Below are 19504 nucleotides of genomic sequence, written 5' to 3'. Positions count from 1 at the left end.
AAATAACTAGAGATAGGGTCGATGAGAGGCTGACGATATTGTATCTTGCATGCTAATTGTATGCAGTTTCTAAACTGGGCCAGTCAAAATCAGCAGAACTTGCATGTAATTGGCCCCTTACCAAGCAGTATATAATTTGCAATAAATATGGATGCAAACAAGAATTAATAGTATAGTACCCATTGGCCCAAAAATTGTACAAAGTTGTAAAACATTATTGGATTAGCAACTCTTGACTTTTTAGCTGAAGCAGGCCCAATACACTGTAGGTGCGTAAACACATGTGACTATAGTCGTTTGAAACGATCGTTCCCCGATCATTTCAAACGACGATCATTTAAAAAAAAGCAGCCAATGACCATTAAGTCTAACGACGGACGAGCTAGATCGTTAAAAACGAACGATCTAGCTTGGCGGATTTTTTCCAACGACGATCGTTTGCAAAAGTAGTACATCGTTGGAAACGGTCGTTCGTACTAGGCTTGACATGCGCATTTCGCTATTTCTCCATTGAACTTTTCATTTTTATGCGCAAGCCTAATAGTTGCTTTACGTGATGTAACGTTCGTTCTAACAATCAGATCATTACACACCTTTAAAAGCTAACTTTACTTAGGTTGTCCTTTCGTCAATTAAAAGTTTGTTCGTCGTTCACAACGAACGATCGTTGTCGTATGTGTGTACATAGCTTAAGGCAGGTTTTACACTTAACAAGGTCATATGCATAGTGCCGCCACCCCCCACACTCACACACACACCCACGCCCCTCGCCTCCCCTCGCCAGCTAGACATACTTCCTGCTGGACAGGAAGTACATACAGTACATCGTATTCCTTTAGTTACACTCATGCACCCTGCCAACATTTTTAAAATTCCTGCATCGCCCATTGACCTACATTACTTTTACCGCCGCTGCATTGCCACAAAAGTTAGCCGGTATTGCGCTGTTGACTTTGCGTTGGCTCAACGGCGTATCGGTCACTTCTGCCGCAACTTGATGTGACATGGTTAGTGTGCTAGGCACCATTGCCTGGCATTGCTGTTGTGTTACCCTGCGGTAAAATAGGATAACGCAATGCAGGTTTTCAATGCAAGTCAAAAAGGGGGCCTAAAGAAAAAAAAAATCTGAAAATTTCTGAAAATTCTGTTTTGTTAAACTCTTCAACGCGAGTATGAATTTGGTTTCAAAAAGGTGAAGTGAAAATGTCTGTTTTTACAGAGTCAAGCCCTTTGTCTGCAGTGCGTAATACTTTTTCTCATGAACCTTTTTATCTTCTTCTCTATATGGTCCTTTTTCAGCACCCAGAAAGATAATAGGTTGTCTTTGATTACATTTACTTTGCTATTGATTTCCTCAACCAGTTCTTTGTATCCATTGGCTGGCTTTGTGCTGAAATTGATTTATTTACACATAGGGCGAGAAAAAAAGATAAAACAAAAATTAGATACGGTAACTCATGAAATAAAAAATAGTTTAAGAGCCCATATGTAATTCACTTTTTCCCCTGAGTTTTCAGGTGAAATTTTCAGGCTTGACAATAAAATGCATTTTAAACAACCAGGCAGCATGCAAACAAATACTCAAAATAGTTTTGATAGCACTTTTTGCCTACTTTTTGTTACTTTTTCCATTGCAAAGTACTAAAACATTATTATAAAACAAAGATTAAAAATGTTTTCCTAGGAGAAAACTCAAGAGAAAAAGTGAATTACATATGGCCCCATATGTGTTTCATACTTTATCTTCATAATAACTGTTTAACTACTTCGCCAGTGATAAAAAGTGAGAATCAACGTTCACTTAATCATTCATCTTAATCATTCAATCATCACTTAAACACTGCAGCTTATTTTAAGTCGTAGGCGTTGTAAAGGAATATGTATATTTTTGGCACAGGCTTCCTTCTTAGCACTCTCCCTATTATTCTTATCAGTGCATAACCCTAACCTATCTTACAACGCCTTGTTTTCAGCACCGACCACTAACGTTTCTTTTTGAAACTTAACCCTTGGTGCTGGTTCACACGGGCGCCTGCCCGGCTTTCTGTGGCGTCGTGTTTGGTGGCGTTGCGGCGGCGACGCATTCGTGCTTTCAGCAGCATTCACGTAGCTTTCGGATGCAGTCAACTTTTTTCTTCCCCTAGGGGAACATCACCCGTGGCGGTTAACTGCCCCAGGACGCTGCATGTAACGTCCAGGGTCGCCTTGAAGGAAAAATCAGGACCCGAACGCCGCGTTTGTGTAAACGCTGCTAAAAGCCTGGTACAAACACTCCCATTCACTTGAATGGGAGCCTTTAACTCCAAATGCTGGCGGTAAACACTCCGCAGACGCCCATCTGAACCAGCCCTTAGTCTCTTGTTTACAGTTTCAAGGTCCACACCTGTACCGGATTTACCGTAAGGCACTGTAGGCACACGCCTAAAGGCGCCTGATGATGGAGAGGCGGCTAAATCCTCTCCCCGAGTGCCTTCCTCCCTCCTTTCCTATGCTGAGTCCTGAGCAGAGCATAAATGAGGTTACTCACCCAGCTCTCTGCATTCCACTGACGAGATCTCCCTTCAGTCAGAGGCACCTCTAGCCACCTAATACTTGGATGCTCATCTAGCTACCTAATACTAAGGGGCAGCTCTAGCTACTTAATACTAATGGCACTTTTGGCTACCTAATAATGAGGTCCCTCTAAATACCTAATACTTGGGGGCACCTCTAGCTACTTAATACTGAGGGTAACTCTGGATACCTTATACTAAGGGGCACCTGTAGCTGCCTATGACAGGAAAGGAAGTAAGTACCGTAATCCTGTGACAAAGGGAACAAGAGTATTTTCACTTACCTGGGGTTTCCGCCAGCCCCCTGTCGTCTGCCAGCCCCCTGTAGTCTGCCAGCTCCCTGTAGTCCGCCAGCCCCCTGTAGTCCGCCAGCCCCCTGTAGTCTGCCAGCCCCCTGTAGTCTGCCAGCTGCCTGTAGTACGCCAGCCCCCTGTAGTCTGCCAGCCCCCTGTAGTCCGCCAGCCCCGTGTAGTCCGCCAGCCCCCTGTAGTCCGCTAGCCCCCTGTAGTCCGCTAGCCCCCTGTAGTCCGCCAGCCCCCTGTAGTCCGCCAGCCCCCTGTAGTCCGCCAGCCCCCTGTAGTCCACCAGCCCACTGAAGTCCGCCAGACCCCTGTAGTCCGCCAGCCCCCTGTAGTCTGCCAGCCCCCTGTAGTCCGCCAGCCCCCTGTAGTCTGCCAGCCCCCTGTAGTCCGCCAGCCCCGTGTAGTCCGCCAGCCCCCTGTAGTCCGCCAGCCCCCTGTAGTCCGCTAGCCCCCTGTAGTCCGCCAGCCCCCTGTAGTCCGCTAGCCCCCTGTAGTCCGCCAGCCCCCTGTAGTCCGCCAGCCCCCTGTAGTCCGCCAGCCCCCTGTAGTCCGCCAGCCCACTGAAGTCCGCCAGACCCCTGTAGTCCGCCAGCCCCCTGTAGTCTGCCAGCCCCCTGTAGTCCGCCAGCCCCCTGTAGTCTGCCAGCCCCCTGTAGTCTGCCAGCTGCCTGTAGTACGCCAGCCCCCTGTAGTCTGCCAGCCCCCTGTAGTCCGCCAGCCCCGTGTAGTCCGCCAGCCCCCTGTAGTCCGCTAGCCCCCTGTAGTCCGCCAGCCCCCTGTAGTCCGCCAGCCCCCTGTAGTCCGCCAGCCCCCTGTAGTCCACCAGCCCACTGAAGTCCGCCAGACCCCTGTAGTCCGCCAGCCCCCTGTAGTCTGCCAGCCCCCTGTAGTCTGCCAGCCCCTTGTAGTCTGCCAGCTCCCTGTAGTCCGCCAGCCCCCTGTAGTCCGCCAGCCCCCTGTAGTCCGCCAGCCCCCTGTAGTCTGCCAGCCCCCTGTAGTCTGCCAGCTCCCTGTAGTCCGCCAGCCCCCTGTAGTCTGCCAGCCCCCTGTAGTCTGCCAGCCCCCTGTAGTCCGCCAGCCCCCTGTAGCCCGCCAGCCCCCTGTAGTCTGCCAGCCCCCTGTAGTCTTCCAGCCCCCTGTAGTCTGCCAGCCCCCTGTAGTCTGCCAGCCCCCTGTAGTCCGCCAGCCCCCTGTAGTCTGCCAGCTCCCTGTAGTCTGCCAGCTCCCTGTAGTCCGCCAGCCCCCTGTAGTCCGGTCTGCCAGCCCCCTGTAGTCTGCCAGCCCCCTGTAGTCTGCCAGCCCCCTGTAGTCTGCCAGCTCCCTGTAGTCCGCCAGCCCCCTGTAGTCCGCCAGCCCCCTGTAGTCCGCCAGCCCCCTGTAGTCTGCCAGCCCCCTGTAGTCTGCCAGCTCCCTGTAGTCCGCCAGCCCCCTGTAGTCCGCCAGCCCCCTGTAGTCTGCCAGCCCCCTGTAGTCCGCAGCCCCCTGTAGTCCGCCAGCCCCCTGTAGTCCGCCAGCCCCCTGTAGTCCGCCAGCCCCCTGTAGTCTGCCAGCCCTCTGTAGTCTGCCAGCCCTCTGTAGTCTGCCAGCCCCCTGTAGTCTGCCAGCCCCCTGTAGTCAGCCAGCCCCCTGTAGTCCGCCACCTCCCTGTAGTCCGCCAGCCCCCTGTAGTCCGCCAGCTCCCTGTAGTACGCCAGCCCCCTGTAGTCCGCCAGCCCCCTGTAGTCCGCCAGCCCCCTGTAGTCCGCCAGTCCCCTGTAGTCTGCCAGTCCCCTGTAGTCTGCCAGCCCCCTGTAGTCCGCCAGCCCCCTGTAGTCCACCAGCCCCCTGTAGTCCGCCAGACCCCTGTAGTCTGCCAGACCCCTGTAGTCTGCCAGCCCCCTGTAGTCCGCCAGCCCCCTGTAGTCCGCCAGCCCCCTGTAGTCTGCCAGCCCCCTGTAGTCCGCCAGCCCCCTGTAGTCCGCCAGCTCCCTGTAGTACGCCAGCCCCCTGTAGTCCGCCAGCCCAGTGTAGTCCGCCAGCCCCCTGTAGTCTGCCAGTCCCCTGTAGTCTGCCAGCCCCCTGTAGTCCGCCAGCCCCCTGTAGTCCGCCAGCCCCCTGTAGTCCGCCAGACCCCTGTAGTCCGCCAGACCCCTGTAGTCTGCCAGCCCCCTGTAGTCCGCCAGCCCCCTGTAGTCCGCCAGCCCCCTGTAGTCTGCCAGACCTCTGTAGTCTGCCAGCCCTCTGTAGTCTGCCAGCCCCCTGTAGTCTGCCAGCCCCCTGTAGTCAGCCAGCCCCCTGTAGTCCGCCACCTCCCTGTAGTCCGCCAGCCCCCTGTAGTCCGCCACCTCCCTGTAGTCCGCCAGCCCCCTGTAGTCCGCCAGCTCCCTGTAGTACGCCAGCCCTCTGTAGTCCGCCAGCCCCCTGTAGTCCGCCAGCCCCCTGTAGTCCGCCAGTCCCCTGTAGTCCGCCAGCCCCCTGTAGTCCGCCAGCCCCCTGTAGTCCGCCAGCCCCCTGTAGTCCGCCAGACCCCTGTAGTCCGCCAGCCCCCTGTAGTCCGCCAGCCCCCTGTAGTCTGCCAGCCCCCTGTAGTCTGCCAGACCCCTGTAGTCTGCCAGCCCCCTGTAGTCCGCCAGCCCCCTGTAGTCTGCCAGCCCCCTGTAGTTTGCCAGCCCCCTGTAGTCTGCCAGCCCCCTGTAGTCTGCCAGTCCCCTGTAGTCTGCCAGCCCCCTGTAGTCCGCCAGCCCCCTGTAGTCTGCCAGCCCCCTGTAGTCCGCCAGCCCCCTGTAGTCCGCCAGCCCCCTGTAGTCCGCCAGCCCCCTGTAGTCTGCCAGACCCCTGTAGTCTGCCAGTCCCCTGTAGTCTGCCAGCCCCCTGTAGTCCGCCAGCCCCCTGTAGTCCGCCAGCCCCCTGTAGTCTGCCAGACCCCTGTAGTCTGCCAGCCCCCTGTAGTCCGCCAGCCCCCTGTAGTCTGCCAGCCCCCTGTAGTCCACCAGCCCCCTGTAGTCCGCCAGCCCCCTGTAGTCCGCCAGCTCCCTGTAGTCTGCCAGCTCCCTGTAGTCTGCCAGCCCCCTGTAGTCTGCCAGCCCCCTGTAGTCCGCCAGCCCCCTGTAGTCCGCCAGCCCCCTGTAGTCTGCCAGACCCCTGTAGTCTGCCAGCCCCCTGTAGTCCGCCAGCCCCCTGTAGTCCGCCAACTCCCTGTAGTCTGCCAGCCCCCTGTAGTCTGCCAGCCCCCTGTAGTCTGCCAGCCCCCCTGTAGTCCGCCAGCCCCCTGTAGTCTGCCAGCCCCCTGTAGTCTGCCAGCTCCCTCGATGTCCTTGATATACACGGAGGGGCACCGGCTGGGGGTCTGTCAGTCATCGCAATATCTGACACTATTACCGTTGCACCCCCAATAGAGCCCTTGGGACCAAGATTTGGCCAGCATTCCCGATCGATCCTTTTGCACGAATTGATCGAGTGGCCTTGTTGTGTCACCGATTCTCCTTCAATTTGTTAAAATTATCAAATTGGAAAGGTCGATCAGCCCGCAAAACCGAGTAATGTATGGGCACCGTTACTGGCCTATAAAAAATGTGCTGAATACAAGGGTAGAGGATAAGTTAACCACTTAACGACCGCCTAACGCCGATAGGCGTCGGGAGGTCGTAAGTGGTTTTGCATGGAAACGACCTTTCCATGTCAGTTCACGGAGGGTGTCTCCGTGAACAGCCTGCAAGCCTCCGATTGCGGCTCGCAGGCTAAATATACACACGTGGGGAAGAAATCCCCAGTGTTTACATGATACGGTGCTGCTTCGCAGCAGCGCCGTAAAGGAGATCGGCGAAGCCCGGCCTCTGATTGGCTGGGGATCACCGGCATCTGATAGACTGAAGCCTATCTGAGGCGGCGCAGGATGGATCGCCGTCCTGTGTCGCCCATAGGAAGGAGGGGAGGGAGGGAAGGACAGGGAGGCTGGGAATCGCTGCAGAGGGGGGCTTTGAGGAGCCCCCCCTGCGTGTAGCACGCAGCAAGCCAGCGGCGATCAGACCCCCCCCCCCAGCAGGACATCCGCCTCGTGGGGAAAAAAGGGAGGGGAAGTCTGGTTGCCCTGGCTGCAACCTGATCTGTGCTGTGGGCTGGAGAGCCCACGCACCACAGATCAGTGCCAGAGGCGTATCTAGAGGGGTGCAGGCATGGCTTGTGCCATAGGCGCCACAGCATCAGGGGCACCATGCCTGCTCATGTGCTGCGCTGCCATGCCTACCCCTGTGGTGCGCCCCATGCTTGCTTCTGTGCTGGGCCCCCATTCCTGCCCTTGTGCTACCCTGCCATGACTGCCCCTCCCCCCCCTCCCTGTCTGTCTGTCACTCAGATCAGATTAATTCTGTTATCTGGGGAATGTGGATCCTTAATTCATGCATGTAGGGCACACTTGCCTTAGAGGGAATAAGAAGAGATATTTCCAAGAAAGTAACTTCAGCAATATCCCGAGCCAAAAAACACAGGCAACTTTACCACAGGTATGTAAGAAAGCATGCGATTTTTAGAGGGGAAGTTGGCTCTGGAGAGGTGTGGGGCGCAAGTTCATTGTTTGCCATAGGTGCTATATTTCCCAGATACGCCCCTGATCAGTGCAAAATAGCCTGGTCCTTAAGTGGTGCCAAAGCCCATGCCAAAATACAGAGCACACCAGGAGAGTCCCAAAGCCCATCCAAAATACAATTCATGCCAGGACACCCCAAAAGCATGTGCCAAAATACACCCCCGAACTGTGCAGTGCCAACCAGATTGTGGAAAGTCTTTTCTTTTTCTTTTTTTTGCTACAGTAATAAGCTTAGTTCAAAATGCAAATAACAGAAAATTCCCATTTCAGATAAGATAAGGACACTATGGTCAGAATGTAGTTGAATACCCCCCCCCCCCCCCCCTTCCTTTTGAAGAGTGAAGGCAGGAGGATTAGCCATACTGTGCTAGGGAAAAAAAACACATATATAAGTAGATAAATACTTGATCTACTTACATAACACATGTATTATACTGACCACGTTATGATTTCAGTGAATGTTCTATAGTAAATGACGAGAATTCTGTTCCTGGTGGGAAGTGGGAACCATGTCTTTTGCCCACAGTTTAGGCTAAATCCTCATGTCATTCTTCTTTTGTTTTTGCTTTTCTCCTCCTATCGCTGAGTCACCTCAGCATTGCTTGTAAACACAAGTGAGCAGAGGATCAAGTTTTAGCTCGACAGCTAGCCAGGGAAATTAAGGGAAGAGGAGAAATATTTTATAGATAAAAAGAACCCCCAGCATGCAACTGAATGGCAATGCAATGGCTACTAAAGGGCCAGTGCTCCTAAGGAATGTGATAACTCCAAACCATGACGGCAGAAAAAGTTTTGAAAGTTTTGAATGCAGGATTAGCATCTTTATCACTTAATACACTCAGACCAGTTGCTGTTAAAATTTGGTTTTTATGGTGACAATTCCACTTTCACACAGTAATGTAAGCCTGTTATCTAGGCAATGTTTGCTGTGAGAGGGACAGTAATCTGTAAAAAAAAATGCAGGAAATTAACACTAAACACTGAACTTAAAAAAGGAGGGGCAGAAGTGACATCACTTTGGGCATCACAGAGAAACAGAAAAGATAAAAACCAGCAGAAATATTTTCTTTTTTCATAGCACATTTCACTTAAATCTGAAAGTGAACACTAAAAACAACAGAATAGGTCAGCTAAATAAATAATTTCTCATCTGATGATTTTTTTTTTCATTTTTTTTCAGCTAATATGGAGTTTCACCCCCTGTTAATGTAGTAGGTGAGACTGTTTCATTGGGTTATAGTTGCGTCTCCGTCTGATAGCGTTTGTGTGTGTGTGTTTTCGCCTGAAGCAGGAAAGGCTCTAGAAGCATGCCAGATAGTAACCCGCATAGCTTTGCTCCAGTATTGACTCTTGTTGTGTGTGTGCGATTAGCTTTGCTTGAACAGGCAGATATAAAAAGTAACAGTCCTTTGATAAATACCCTTTTATATATCGATGAAAGTGTTCCTTTAACTATTCCTGTGTGTGTTTATTATGACTTATCATTAATCTTCCTTTTGAACTTTTGCTGAAATAGATCAAATGACGGCAGCCATGAATTGTGAATTCCGGAGCTCCTGCCAAGACGTATTGAGCAATGCAGAGATCTGTCTATAGTCTGCGCCAGCCTAGCGAGGACAGACGGAGAGGAGACCTCTTAGTCATTAGATCTTCCCCTAGCCGTGCAAGGTGATGTAAGGACAAGATCTTTCTGTAAAGGTGGCCTTATTGCTCACAACTGTCCCTATTTTTGAGGGACAGTCCCTCAAAAAGAGGGACAGTTGTGAGCTATAGACAGAGGGACATGGCTTACAAAGAGGGACTGTCCCTCAAAAATAGGGACAGTAAGCTATGTCCCTCCATCCCTCTTTCCTCCTCATGTGTCCCTCTTTCAGGACTGATGTACAGAGCTATGTAAATGTGTGTCTTTTATATACTGAAAAAAAATGTGTGTAATTGACTCTAAGGGCCTGATTCACAAAGCGGTGCCAATGCATAGCGTTTTCAAAGCATTTTCAAAGCGTTTTGAAAGAGTTTTACAGCCCATATGAAAACGTCCTTTTTTTTTCCTTCTATAAAAATAAGTGAACAAGATAGCTGTAAAACGCTTTGAAAAGGCTTTGAAAAGGCTGAAGTTGGCATTTTCCATTGACTATCATTGAAACGCCAACAGCCAACTTCGGCTGTAAACAGCCCTGAAAAAGCTTCTGGGAGCGTTGAAACGCAACGCTCCAAAACGCCGAGTTAGATGTGAAAGGTAAAATGAAAGTCTATGGACTTTCTTTTACCTAGCAAAACGCCAACTTCGGCCGTGGCGTTAAAACGCAGAAAAATCCCTCTGGTGTGAAAGGGCCCTTAGCACCCTGGTGAAAAGCCCTTTAAATTATTACGCCTAAACTCAGTTTAGGCGTGATAAGTTTAGGCATGATAAGTTTAGGTGTGATAAGTTTAGGCATGATAAGTTTAGGTGTGATAAGTTTAGGCATGATAAGTTTAGGTGTGATAAGTTTAGGCGTGATAAGTTTAGGTGTGATAAGTTTAGGTGTGATAAGTTTAGGCATGATAAGTTTAGGCATGATAAGTTTAGGCGTGATAACTATAGTACCAACTGGGTTAGCACCGCAGTGCACAGCTGATCAAAAGTTTTGCGCTAGCAAAGTCTGGTGCACTTTGCATAGAGTTTAATGGCACTGCTTTGCGTGCGGGACTTTGCGCGCGATCTAAACTTATCTAAACTTATCACGCCTAAACTTATCATGCCTAAACTTATCACGCCTAAACTTATCACGCCTAAACTGGCTTTTCACCAGCGTGGTGCAATGGTTATCACGCCTAAAGTCTCTAACTGGGTTAGCACCGCTTTGTGAATCGAGCCCTAAATGTTATTGCCATCCTTTACATTGATATATTTATTATTTTCAAATATTAATAGGAAGGAAAATGAACCAGGATAAAAAGCACCAGTGTGGTCTGAATTATAAAACAACATCTTCTTATGAAATATTTATAGTATGCGTAATTAGGGGTGTGTCTGGGGTGTGGCTAGAGGTGTGGCAGGGGGGTGGCTTAAGTGTCCCTCTTTCTGAACTGAAAAAAGTTGGGAGGTAATGTTACACTCAATGTATGGCCATATCGACCATCAGATAGATGCCCCTTTAATCGATTCTGATCAGAGGTGGATCCATTGCCCGCCCACACACTACACAGCAATTTCCAATAGATTTAAGCTTGAAAATAAATTGTCCTGCCACCATGTGGTGGGCCGCCCCCCAAGTGATTTAAAGTCTCACCTCTGCTGGTGCAACACCTGGCCTCTGGTGTTCAATGTCACCAAGCGCGCCGGTACCACTACTTCCTGTGAGCGACTCTGTACACAGAGTAGGCAGGCAGCACATGAACATAGCCTGGAGCCCAGAAGGTGAGTTATTGCTAACCCCCTGCCACCGCTGCTGGACATTTTCTCAATGGAGGGGGGAGTACAGTGGGGAACCCGAGGAGAGGAAGGGAGGAGTCAAGTCCCAGTCCCATTGTGTCGCTGCTCCCCCTCTGTCACTGTGCCCCCTCCCTCACTGCTCCCAAAGAAAGACTTATTGGTGGTGAAAAAAACAACAAGATATAGATCATTTTGGTGCGATAAGTAGGATAAAGTTATTGGCAAATAAATTAGAGGAGTACTGAAATGTGAAAATTGCTCTGGTCCATAAGGTTAACAACACTTGTAGTGGTCAAGTGGGGTTACTAAAGCTAAAATGAAAGCAATTGCTAGTGGACAGTTGCTCATCTACCAGCTTTACTTCCTAGCAGAAATGCAATAATTGTTTTTTAACTACTTAAAGAGAACCAGAGATGAAGCACCCTCTTGTATTTTACCTTATAAATCAGAGGGAACATGACAGTAAACACCTAACCTGCTCTTTGTTTCATTGTTCTCTGTTTAATCTGACTGTTATCACCTCTGATAAGAATCCCTGACTAAGCACTCAGTCTAGCTTTGCTACGGAAAGATTATAGCTGAGTCTGTCTTCTCTGGTGTCTTTTCAAGCCCAAGCCTGCCCCCTTGTGGCTCTGCTATAATGACTCAGCTATAAGTATTCCCTGCAAAGCCAGACTGAATGCTCAGTCCGGGATTCTTATCACAGCTGATAACAGACACTTTTAGCAGTGAGGATGAAACAGAGAGCATGGTAAGTGTTTTCTGTAATGTTCTTACTGATATATATGGTAAAATACACAAGGGTGCTTCCTCTCTGGTTCCCTTTAAGGACCAAGCTAATTGAAATCTACGTCCTGTTTTGGTGGTCACCTGGCTGGCAGGGCGTAGATTTCAATGACCTGCCGCTGCGCGCATCCGCTGTTTCCGTCACTCCCGCAGATCTTGATTCCCAACGTCTCTCGCCGCTGCTCACTTGCTCTGCCTCTCTCTATGACGGCAGAGCTCTGTGAGTCGGTCAGGAGCTGATTTCATTTGCTCCTGGCCCTGTCTTTCAACGTAAGCTGCTCCCATTGGCTTACATTGAAAGACGTTCAGGAGCCAATGAAAGTGGCTCCTGGCCGGCTAACAGGAACTCTGCCGTCATAGAGACGGCTGAGTGGGTGGCCCAGGATCCTGACGCGCGGCGGTGACGGCGGGTATGTGCAGCGATTCGTCTGTATTCCGTCGGGATTCCGCCGTTTCTGTAGCAGCGATCTCTGGTCCTTAAGGGGGTTAGGGTTTACCTGTCATTTTCCTGAGTTTAAAAAACATTTTTCCTTTGCATTTTTTTTAATCTATTTTCTCAAAAAACTACAAGGTCTTTGCTATTAACCGATAAAGCCTGCACGAAATTATGCAAAAAAATTAAGCGAAATTGCTAAATTACTGTCACTAATTACTGTTACTATTGTGAATTACCACGCAAAATTACGATTATGCAAAATTAGTGCTCATTTTTTTTAAAACATAAATAAATGACCTAACTCATACCTACCTTACCCCGATGATGTTTCTATTAATGTACATGTTCCTCATGAAAAATCCAATTAAAGTGGGATTGTCAGCCAAAAAATCAAATTCTATCTATCCCCACTGCTCTGTGTTCAGTATGCAGCCAGCAACCTGACCCTGCATTACAAGCATTCCAATATAATCATAAGTGTTTCTGCTGTAATGAATCTTATCTCAGTCAGCCTTTCTCTTTTTGGTACATTGCAGAGGAGTGGGAAGCTTGTCATCTCCCCTACCACATTTCTGCTCCTCACTGATTGGCTGTTCAGTTAGCTGCTGAAATCTGATCTATGCTGTGCTCACATCATGATTACAAAGCAAGCTAGCTATGACAGTGCAGTTTCTAGGGGAAAAACTGTAAGGGAGGAAATGACAACAAGACTGACTTTAGTCAGAAGGAAACAATACTCTATACTCTATAAAATGCTCTGTAATCAAAATGTCTGCAGTGCAATACATCTGTTATGTAAGTAGGACAAGTAGTTATCTACTTATATATGTGGGTTTTTTCCCTGGCATAGTATGGCTGACCCTCCTGCTTTAATGTACACAATCCCCGTGAAAAATCCTAAGTGCCACTGCCTCTCCAATTGAACACGGTTTACAAACATCGCCATGTGAAATGCGTGACTTGTTTGTATTGCATCACTCATTGTATAGTCATTATAGAGTCATGCCATTAGACATGGTGTGCGTCTGGGTTGAGTGGTGACTCTGAGAATACCAGACATGCTCTCCTTCTTTTCGATTCTTGTATAAATATACAAATATGAGTAAATGTGTGCCATGCTTACCGCATCGGTCTGTCCACAGACAGAAATCCGTCTACTCGGTGGCCCACAGGAAGCAGTCTCCTAACATCTGCCATGTGGTTGGAGTCTAACTGAGGGGCGACATACAGGCCGTCAATTCCCTGAGAAGACAGGTAGATCAGTAGAAGGAGCACAACCAGCTTCTCCATGATGGCGGGGTCCTAGCCAGTGGTCCCTGAAAGATAATAGAAACATGTGTTGGAAAAATTCATACGTGTAATTTATTGAACTTAATTGGAATGGCAGCCAATGTATTTCCGGTTTAACCAGAGGATCCATTTCAGACTCTGGACCCTAACCTACGAAGCTCCTCACAATCTCTCTCCCCCCCCCCCCCCCCTTCCCCGGTACATCTCCTCACTAGTTTCTAGATATCACCCCAATTATCTCAGCCCTGCACATGACCTTCTTCTGTCCTCCTCTAGAATCAACTCCTCACATTCATGTATACAAAATTTCTCAGGTGCTTCACCCCTTCTCTGGAATCTCCTTCCAAAACAAATCCGTCGATCTCTAAACTTTGAAATCTTTAAAGAGACTCAGAGATGATGAGTCATAAGGCAGTTTTGTTTTACTTACCCAGGGTTTCCTCCAGCCCCATGAGCATGGATGCGTCCCTCGCCATTCTCCTGTGGTCTCCAGCTGCGGTGAGCCCTGGTAATAGGCTCAGTGACGTAAATCCAGATCTACTGCACATGCGCAATAGGTCTGCACATGTGCAGAAGACCCAGACTGGCTTCGACTGAGCCCGTTACCGGGGCTCACCGCAGCTGAACGGGAGACAGCAGGAGGACAGCGAGGGACGCATCCGTGCTTATGGGGTTGGAGGAAGCCCCGGGTATTTTCAAGCCCAAGTCTGCCCCCACCTGGCTCTGCTTTCCTGCTATTTATCCTCGTAGCAGAAAGCAGAGCCAAAAGGGGGCAGGCTTGGGCTTGAAAAGACATCACAGAAGACTGACTCAGCTATAATGATTCCGGGGCAAAGCTAGACTGAATGCCCAGTCTGGGATTTTATCAGGGCTGATAACAAGCAGGCTGAGCAGTGAAGGATGAAACAGAGAGCAGGGTAGGTGTTTACTGTCATGTTCCCATTGATGTATATGGTAAAATACATGAAGGTGCTTCATCTCTGGTACTCTTTAAAGCGGACACAAACCAAACATTTTTAATTCAAAATATTTTGTTGCACCACTCTGACACATACAAAGATAAATAAACACTCCTTCAAACCTATGAGCATTTCAGTGCATGCTTTTTACCCTTCTCTTTCCATAACTAGGGTTATACAGGGGGCAGCCATTAGCAATTCCTCCTTTGCTGGACACCATCTACTCCACTAGTCTGCCAGATTCTGTCCCGGCAATATGAAAGGAAGGGAGGGGTTCCTCCAATAAATGTAAAATATTTTATATTTGTCATCATGCAGCTGAAAAAAGGTTGCTATTTATTATTATAATTTAGAAAATACATGTTATTTCTGAAATCTTGTATTTTTAATTTGGGTCCACTTTAAGAATTATAATATTGCTACTTATCTATTAGAGCAGTGGGAAATGTATACTTTAATTTCTATGTAGTCACCACACATATAGATACTGTAAGGCTCACTGCAAATCCGTTTTGCCATTCCGATTTGCAATTCCGATTTTCCCTGAATGCAATCAACAGAAAAACGGAGGAAAAAACGCAGCATGCAATAACAATTAAAAATCGGAATCACATACAGTGTGCAGGGAGCCTAAGATAGAAAGAATAACTTGGAAATTTAAAGGTACATGACAGAAAGCAATGATGTGTTGTAAGTCAGGAAAATAAACTATAATTCATTTTTTAGCACTTCCCTCCGGTCATAAAAGTGAAGGACGACTTGTGGCAGCCTCAGGCTGCAATCGTTAAATAACTTCACATATATTATTACTTTTTGCTTTTTAAATAATGTAATATGTTTCCTTTAGGCAGACTAACGACTGTAAAATCCACCATTACTTATCTCGTAGAGAATGAGGCCCTGTTCACAGTGCTTAGTTGTGTTGCAGAATAACTCTGCATGTCAGCTGACATACAATTCTATGTGTCTGTTCACAGTACTGCATTGTACCTGAACATGTTATTCTAACTCACTGCATTATATTAAAGTCTACAGTGGTGTGAAAAACTATTTGCCCCCTTCCTGATTTCTTATTCTTTTGCATGTTTGTCACACTTAAATGTTTCTGCTCATCAAAAACCGTTAACTATTAGTCAAAGATAACATAATTGAACACAAAATGCAGTTTAAAATGATGTTTTTTATTATTTAGTGAGAAAAAAAACTCCAAATCTACATGGCCCTGTGTGAAAAAGTGATTGCCCCCCTTGTTTAAAAATAACTTAACTGTGGTTTATCACACCTGAGTTCAATTTCTGTAGTCACCCCCAGGCCTGATTACTGCCACACCTGTTTCAATCAAGAAATCACTTAAATGGGAGCTATCTGACACAGAGAAGTAGACCAAAAGCACCTCAAAAGCTAGACATCATGCCAAGATCCAAAGAAATTCAGGAACAAATGAGAACAAAAGTACTGTAATTGAGATCTATCAGTCTGGTAAAGGTTATAAAGCCATTTCTAAAGCTTTGGGACTCCAGCGAACCACAGTGAGAGCCATTATCCACAAATGGCAAAAACATGGAACAGTGATAAACCTTTCCAGGAGTGGCCGGCCGACCAAAATTACCCCAAGAGTGTAGAGTAGAGTTGGGCCGAACGGTTCGCCTGCGAACGGTTCCAGGCGAACTTTGGGGGTTCGCGTTCGCCTGCATCAGGCGAACTTTTGCGGAAGTTCGATTCGCCCCATAATGCTGTATTGAGCAAAAATTTTAGCCTCCATTTCACTGTCAGCAGACATGTTATTGTCAAACACACACATGGTCCTTTATACCATTTGACTCAGTTGTCTGCCTACACTAATTAATTATGGGACAGCTGGTACACACTCTGCTAGGGAGATTTTAATTCCTCCTTCCTCCCTCCTCCCTCCTCCCACCTCCCTCCTCCCTCCTCCCTCCTCCCACCTCCCTCCTCCCACCTCCCTCCTCCCACCTCCCACCTCCCTCCTCCCACCTCCCACCTCCCACCTCCCCTTCTACCTATTCCCTCCTACCGGAGGGAGGAGGGTCTCTTCTGCCAGGGAATTATACTATTTTAAAAACCAGTATACATCATACCATAGCTGGTACATCATACCATAGCTGGTACATCATACCATAGCTGGGAATACATACATGAGTATACATCATACCATAGCTGGGAATCGAACCCAGATCTCACTGTGTGTGGACACGTCACCCTAAGCACTGTACCACTACAGAAGTAAGTGAAGCTAGGCTAAAATTTAACATTTATGCTCAATGCAATAGAACCATTAGGTTGCTTAAAGGAGAACTGTAGTGAGAGGTATATGGAGGCTGCCATATTGATTTCCTTTTAAGCTATACCAGTTGCCTGGCAGCCCTGCTGATCTATTTGGCTGCAGTAGTGTGAATCACACCAGAAACAAGCATGCAGCTAATCTTGTCAGATCTTACAAAAATGTCAAACACCAGATCTGCTGCATGCTTGTTCAGGGTCTAGGGCTAAAAGTATTGGAGGCAGAGGATCTGCAGGATAGCCAGGTAACTGGTATTGCTTAAAAGGAAATCAATATGGTAGCCTCCATATACCTTTCACTACAGTTCTCCTTTAAAGGGAACCTTAACTGAGAGTGATATGGCTGTTTCCTGTAAACAATACCAGTTGCCTGGCAGTCCAGCTGATCTTTGTGACTGCAATAGTGGCTGAATCACACCCTGAAACAAGCATGCAGCTAATCCAGTCTGACTTCAGTCAGAGCACCTGATCTGCATGCTTGTTCAGGGGCTGTGGCTAAAAGTATTAGAGACACAGGATCAGCAGGCAATTCAGGCAACTGGTATTATTTTAAAAGGAAAAATTTGCTGCATGCTTGTTTCTGGTGTGATTCACACTACTGCAGCCAAATAGATCAGCAGGGCTGCCAGGCAACTGGTATAGCTTAAAAGGAAATCAATATGGCAGCCTCCATATACCTCTCACTACAGTTCTCCTTTAAGCAACCTAATGGTTCTATTGCATTGAGCATAAATGTTAAATTTTAGGCTAGCTTCACTTACTTCTGTAGTGGTACAGTGCTTAGGGTGACGTGCCCACCACACAGTGAGATCTGGGTTCGATTCCCAGCTATGGTATGATGTATACTCATGTATGTATTCCCAGCTATGGTATGATGTACCAGCTATGGTATGATGTATACTGGTTTTTAAAATAGTATAATTCCCTGGCAGAAGAGACCCTCCTCCCTCCGGTAGGAGGGAATAGGTAGAAGGGTAGAAGGGTAGGAGGGTTGGAGGGTGGAGGGTGGAGGGTGGAGGGAGGAGGGTGGAGGGTGGAGGGTGGAGGAGGAGGGTGGAGGGAGGAGGGTGGAGGGTGGAGGGTGGAGGGAGGAGGGAGGAGGGAGGAGGGTGGAGGGTGGAGGGAGGAGGGTGGAGGGTGGAGGGAGGAGGGTGGAGGGTGGAGGGAGGAGGGAGGAGGGTGGAGGGTGGAGGGAGGAGGGAGGAGGGTGGAGGTGGAGGGAGGAGAGAGGAGGGTGGAGGGTGGAGGGAGGAGGGTGGAGGGTGGAGGGAGGGAGGGAGGAGGGTGGAGGGTGGAGGGAGGAGGGTGGAGGGAGGAGGGTGGAGGGAGGAGGGTGGAGGGTGGAGGGAGGAGGGTGGAGGGAGGAGGGAGGAGGGAGGAGGGTGGAGGGAGGAGGGAGGAGGGTGGAGGGTGGAGGGAGGAGGGAGGAGGGTGGAGGGAGGAGGGTGGAGGGTGGAGGGAGGAGGGTGGAGGGAGGAGGGAGGAGGGAGGAGGGTGGAGGGAGGAGGGAGGAGGGAGGGAAATTAAAATCTCCCTAGCAGAGTGTGTAGCAGCTGTCCCATAACTAATTAGTGTAGGTAGGCAAATTGTATAAAGGACCTTGCTTGGAGGAGGGAGGGTGGGCGGGTCCTCCAGCAGTGATGTGTATTTCACTCAATTAGGTGTGGCTCCAGGTATTAGAGCTTTTGAAACATGTTTTCTATCATTTTTCCAGTTGATAGAATTTTTTAAAACTTTGAAAGTTCGCCTCCCCATTGAAGTCTATGGCGGTTCGCGAACTTTTTCGCGAACCGAACCTTTCGCGGAAAAAAAATCGGAGGTTCGGCCCAACTCTAGTGTAGAGAAAATTCATCCGAGAGGCCACAAAAGACCCCAGGACAACATCTAAAGAACTGTAGGCCTCACTTGCGTCAATTAAGGTCAGTGTTCATGACTCCACCATAAGAAAGAGACTGGGCAAAAATGGCCTGCATGGCAGATATCCAAGGCGCAAACCACTTTTAAGCAAAAAGAACAAAGGCTCGTCTCAATTTTGCTAAAAAACATTTCAATGATTGCCAAGACTTTTGGGAAAATACCTTGTGGACCGACGAGACAAAAGTTGAACTTTTTGGAAGGTGCCTGTCCCGTTACATCTGGCATAGAAGTAACACAGCATTTCAGCAAAAGAACATCATACCAACAGTAAAATATGGTGGTGGTAGTAAGATGGTCTGGGGTTGTTTTGCTGCTTCAGGACCTGGAAGGCTTGCTGTGATAGATGGAACCATGAATTCTACTGTCTACCAAAAAATCCTGAAGGAGAATGTCCGGCCATCTGTTTGTCAACTCAAGCTGAAGCGATCTTGGGTGCTGCAGCAGGACAATGACCCAAAACACACCAGCAAATCCACCTCTGAATGGCTGAAGAAAAACAAAATGAAGACTTTGGAGTGGCCTAGTCAAAGTCCTGACCTGAATCCTATTGAGATGTTGTGGCATGACCTTAAAAAGGCGGTTCATGCTAGAAAACCCTCAAATAAAGCTGAATTACAACAATTCTGCAAAGATGAGTGGGCCATAATTCCTCCAGAGCGCTGTAAAAGACTCATTGCAAGTTATCGCAAACGCTTGATTGCAGTTATTGCTGCTAAGGGTGGCCCAACCAGTTATTAGGTTCAGGGGGCAATTTCTTTTTCACACAGGGCCATGTAGGTTTTGAGTTTTTTTTTCTCACTAAATAATAAAAACCATCATTTAAAACTGCATTTTGTGTTCAATGATGTTATCTTTGACTAATAGTTAACGGTTTTTGATGAGCAGAAACAATTAAGTGTGACAAACATGCAAAAGAATAAGAAATCAGGAAGGGGGCAAATAGTTTTTCACACCACTGTATGTCCAGCCTCCATTGCAGTTCACACTC

General features: G+C 48.4%; 1 protein-coding gene across 1 annotated transcript in view; it reads right to left on the bottom strand.

The window, feature by feature from the left end:
- LOC137564475 (protein NDNF-like) overlaps window positions 1–19504 on the bottom strand; it is a 61504-nt gene that overhangs the window by 27466 nt on the left and 14534 nt on the right. Inside the window, exon 2 of the mRNA XM_068278379.1 lies at window positions 13173–13365. Within this exon, the coding sequence (XP_068134480.1) occupies window positions 13173–13339 (167 nt within the window). The 5' untranslated portion in view covers window positions 13340–13365. The remainder of the gene's footprint in view (window positions 1–13172; window positions 13366–19504) is intronic.

The sequence above is a fragment of the Hyperolius riggenbachi genome, chromosome 3 (assembly GCF_040937935.1).
Source record: "Hyperolius riggenbachi isolate aHypRig1 chromosome 3, aHypRig1.pri, whole genome shotgun sequence".
NCBI classification, from domain to species: Eukaryota; Metazoa; Chordata; class Amphibia; order Anura; family Hyperoliidae; genus Hyperolius; species Hyperolius riggenbachi.
Note: the sequence above shows the minus strand (reverse complement) of the source record. Positions and strands in the feature narration are given on the sequence as shown.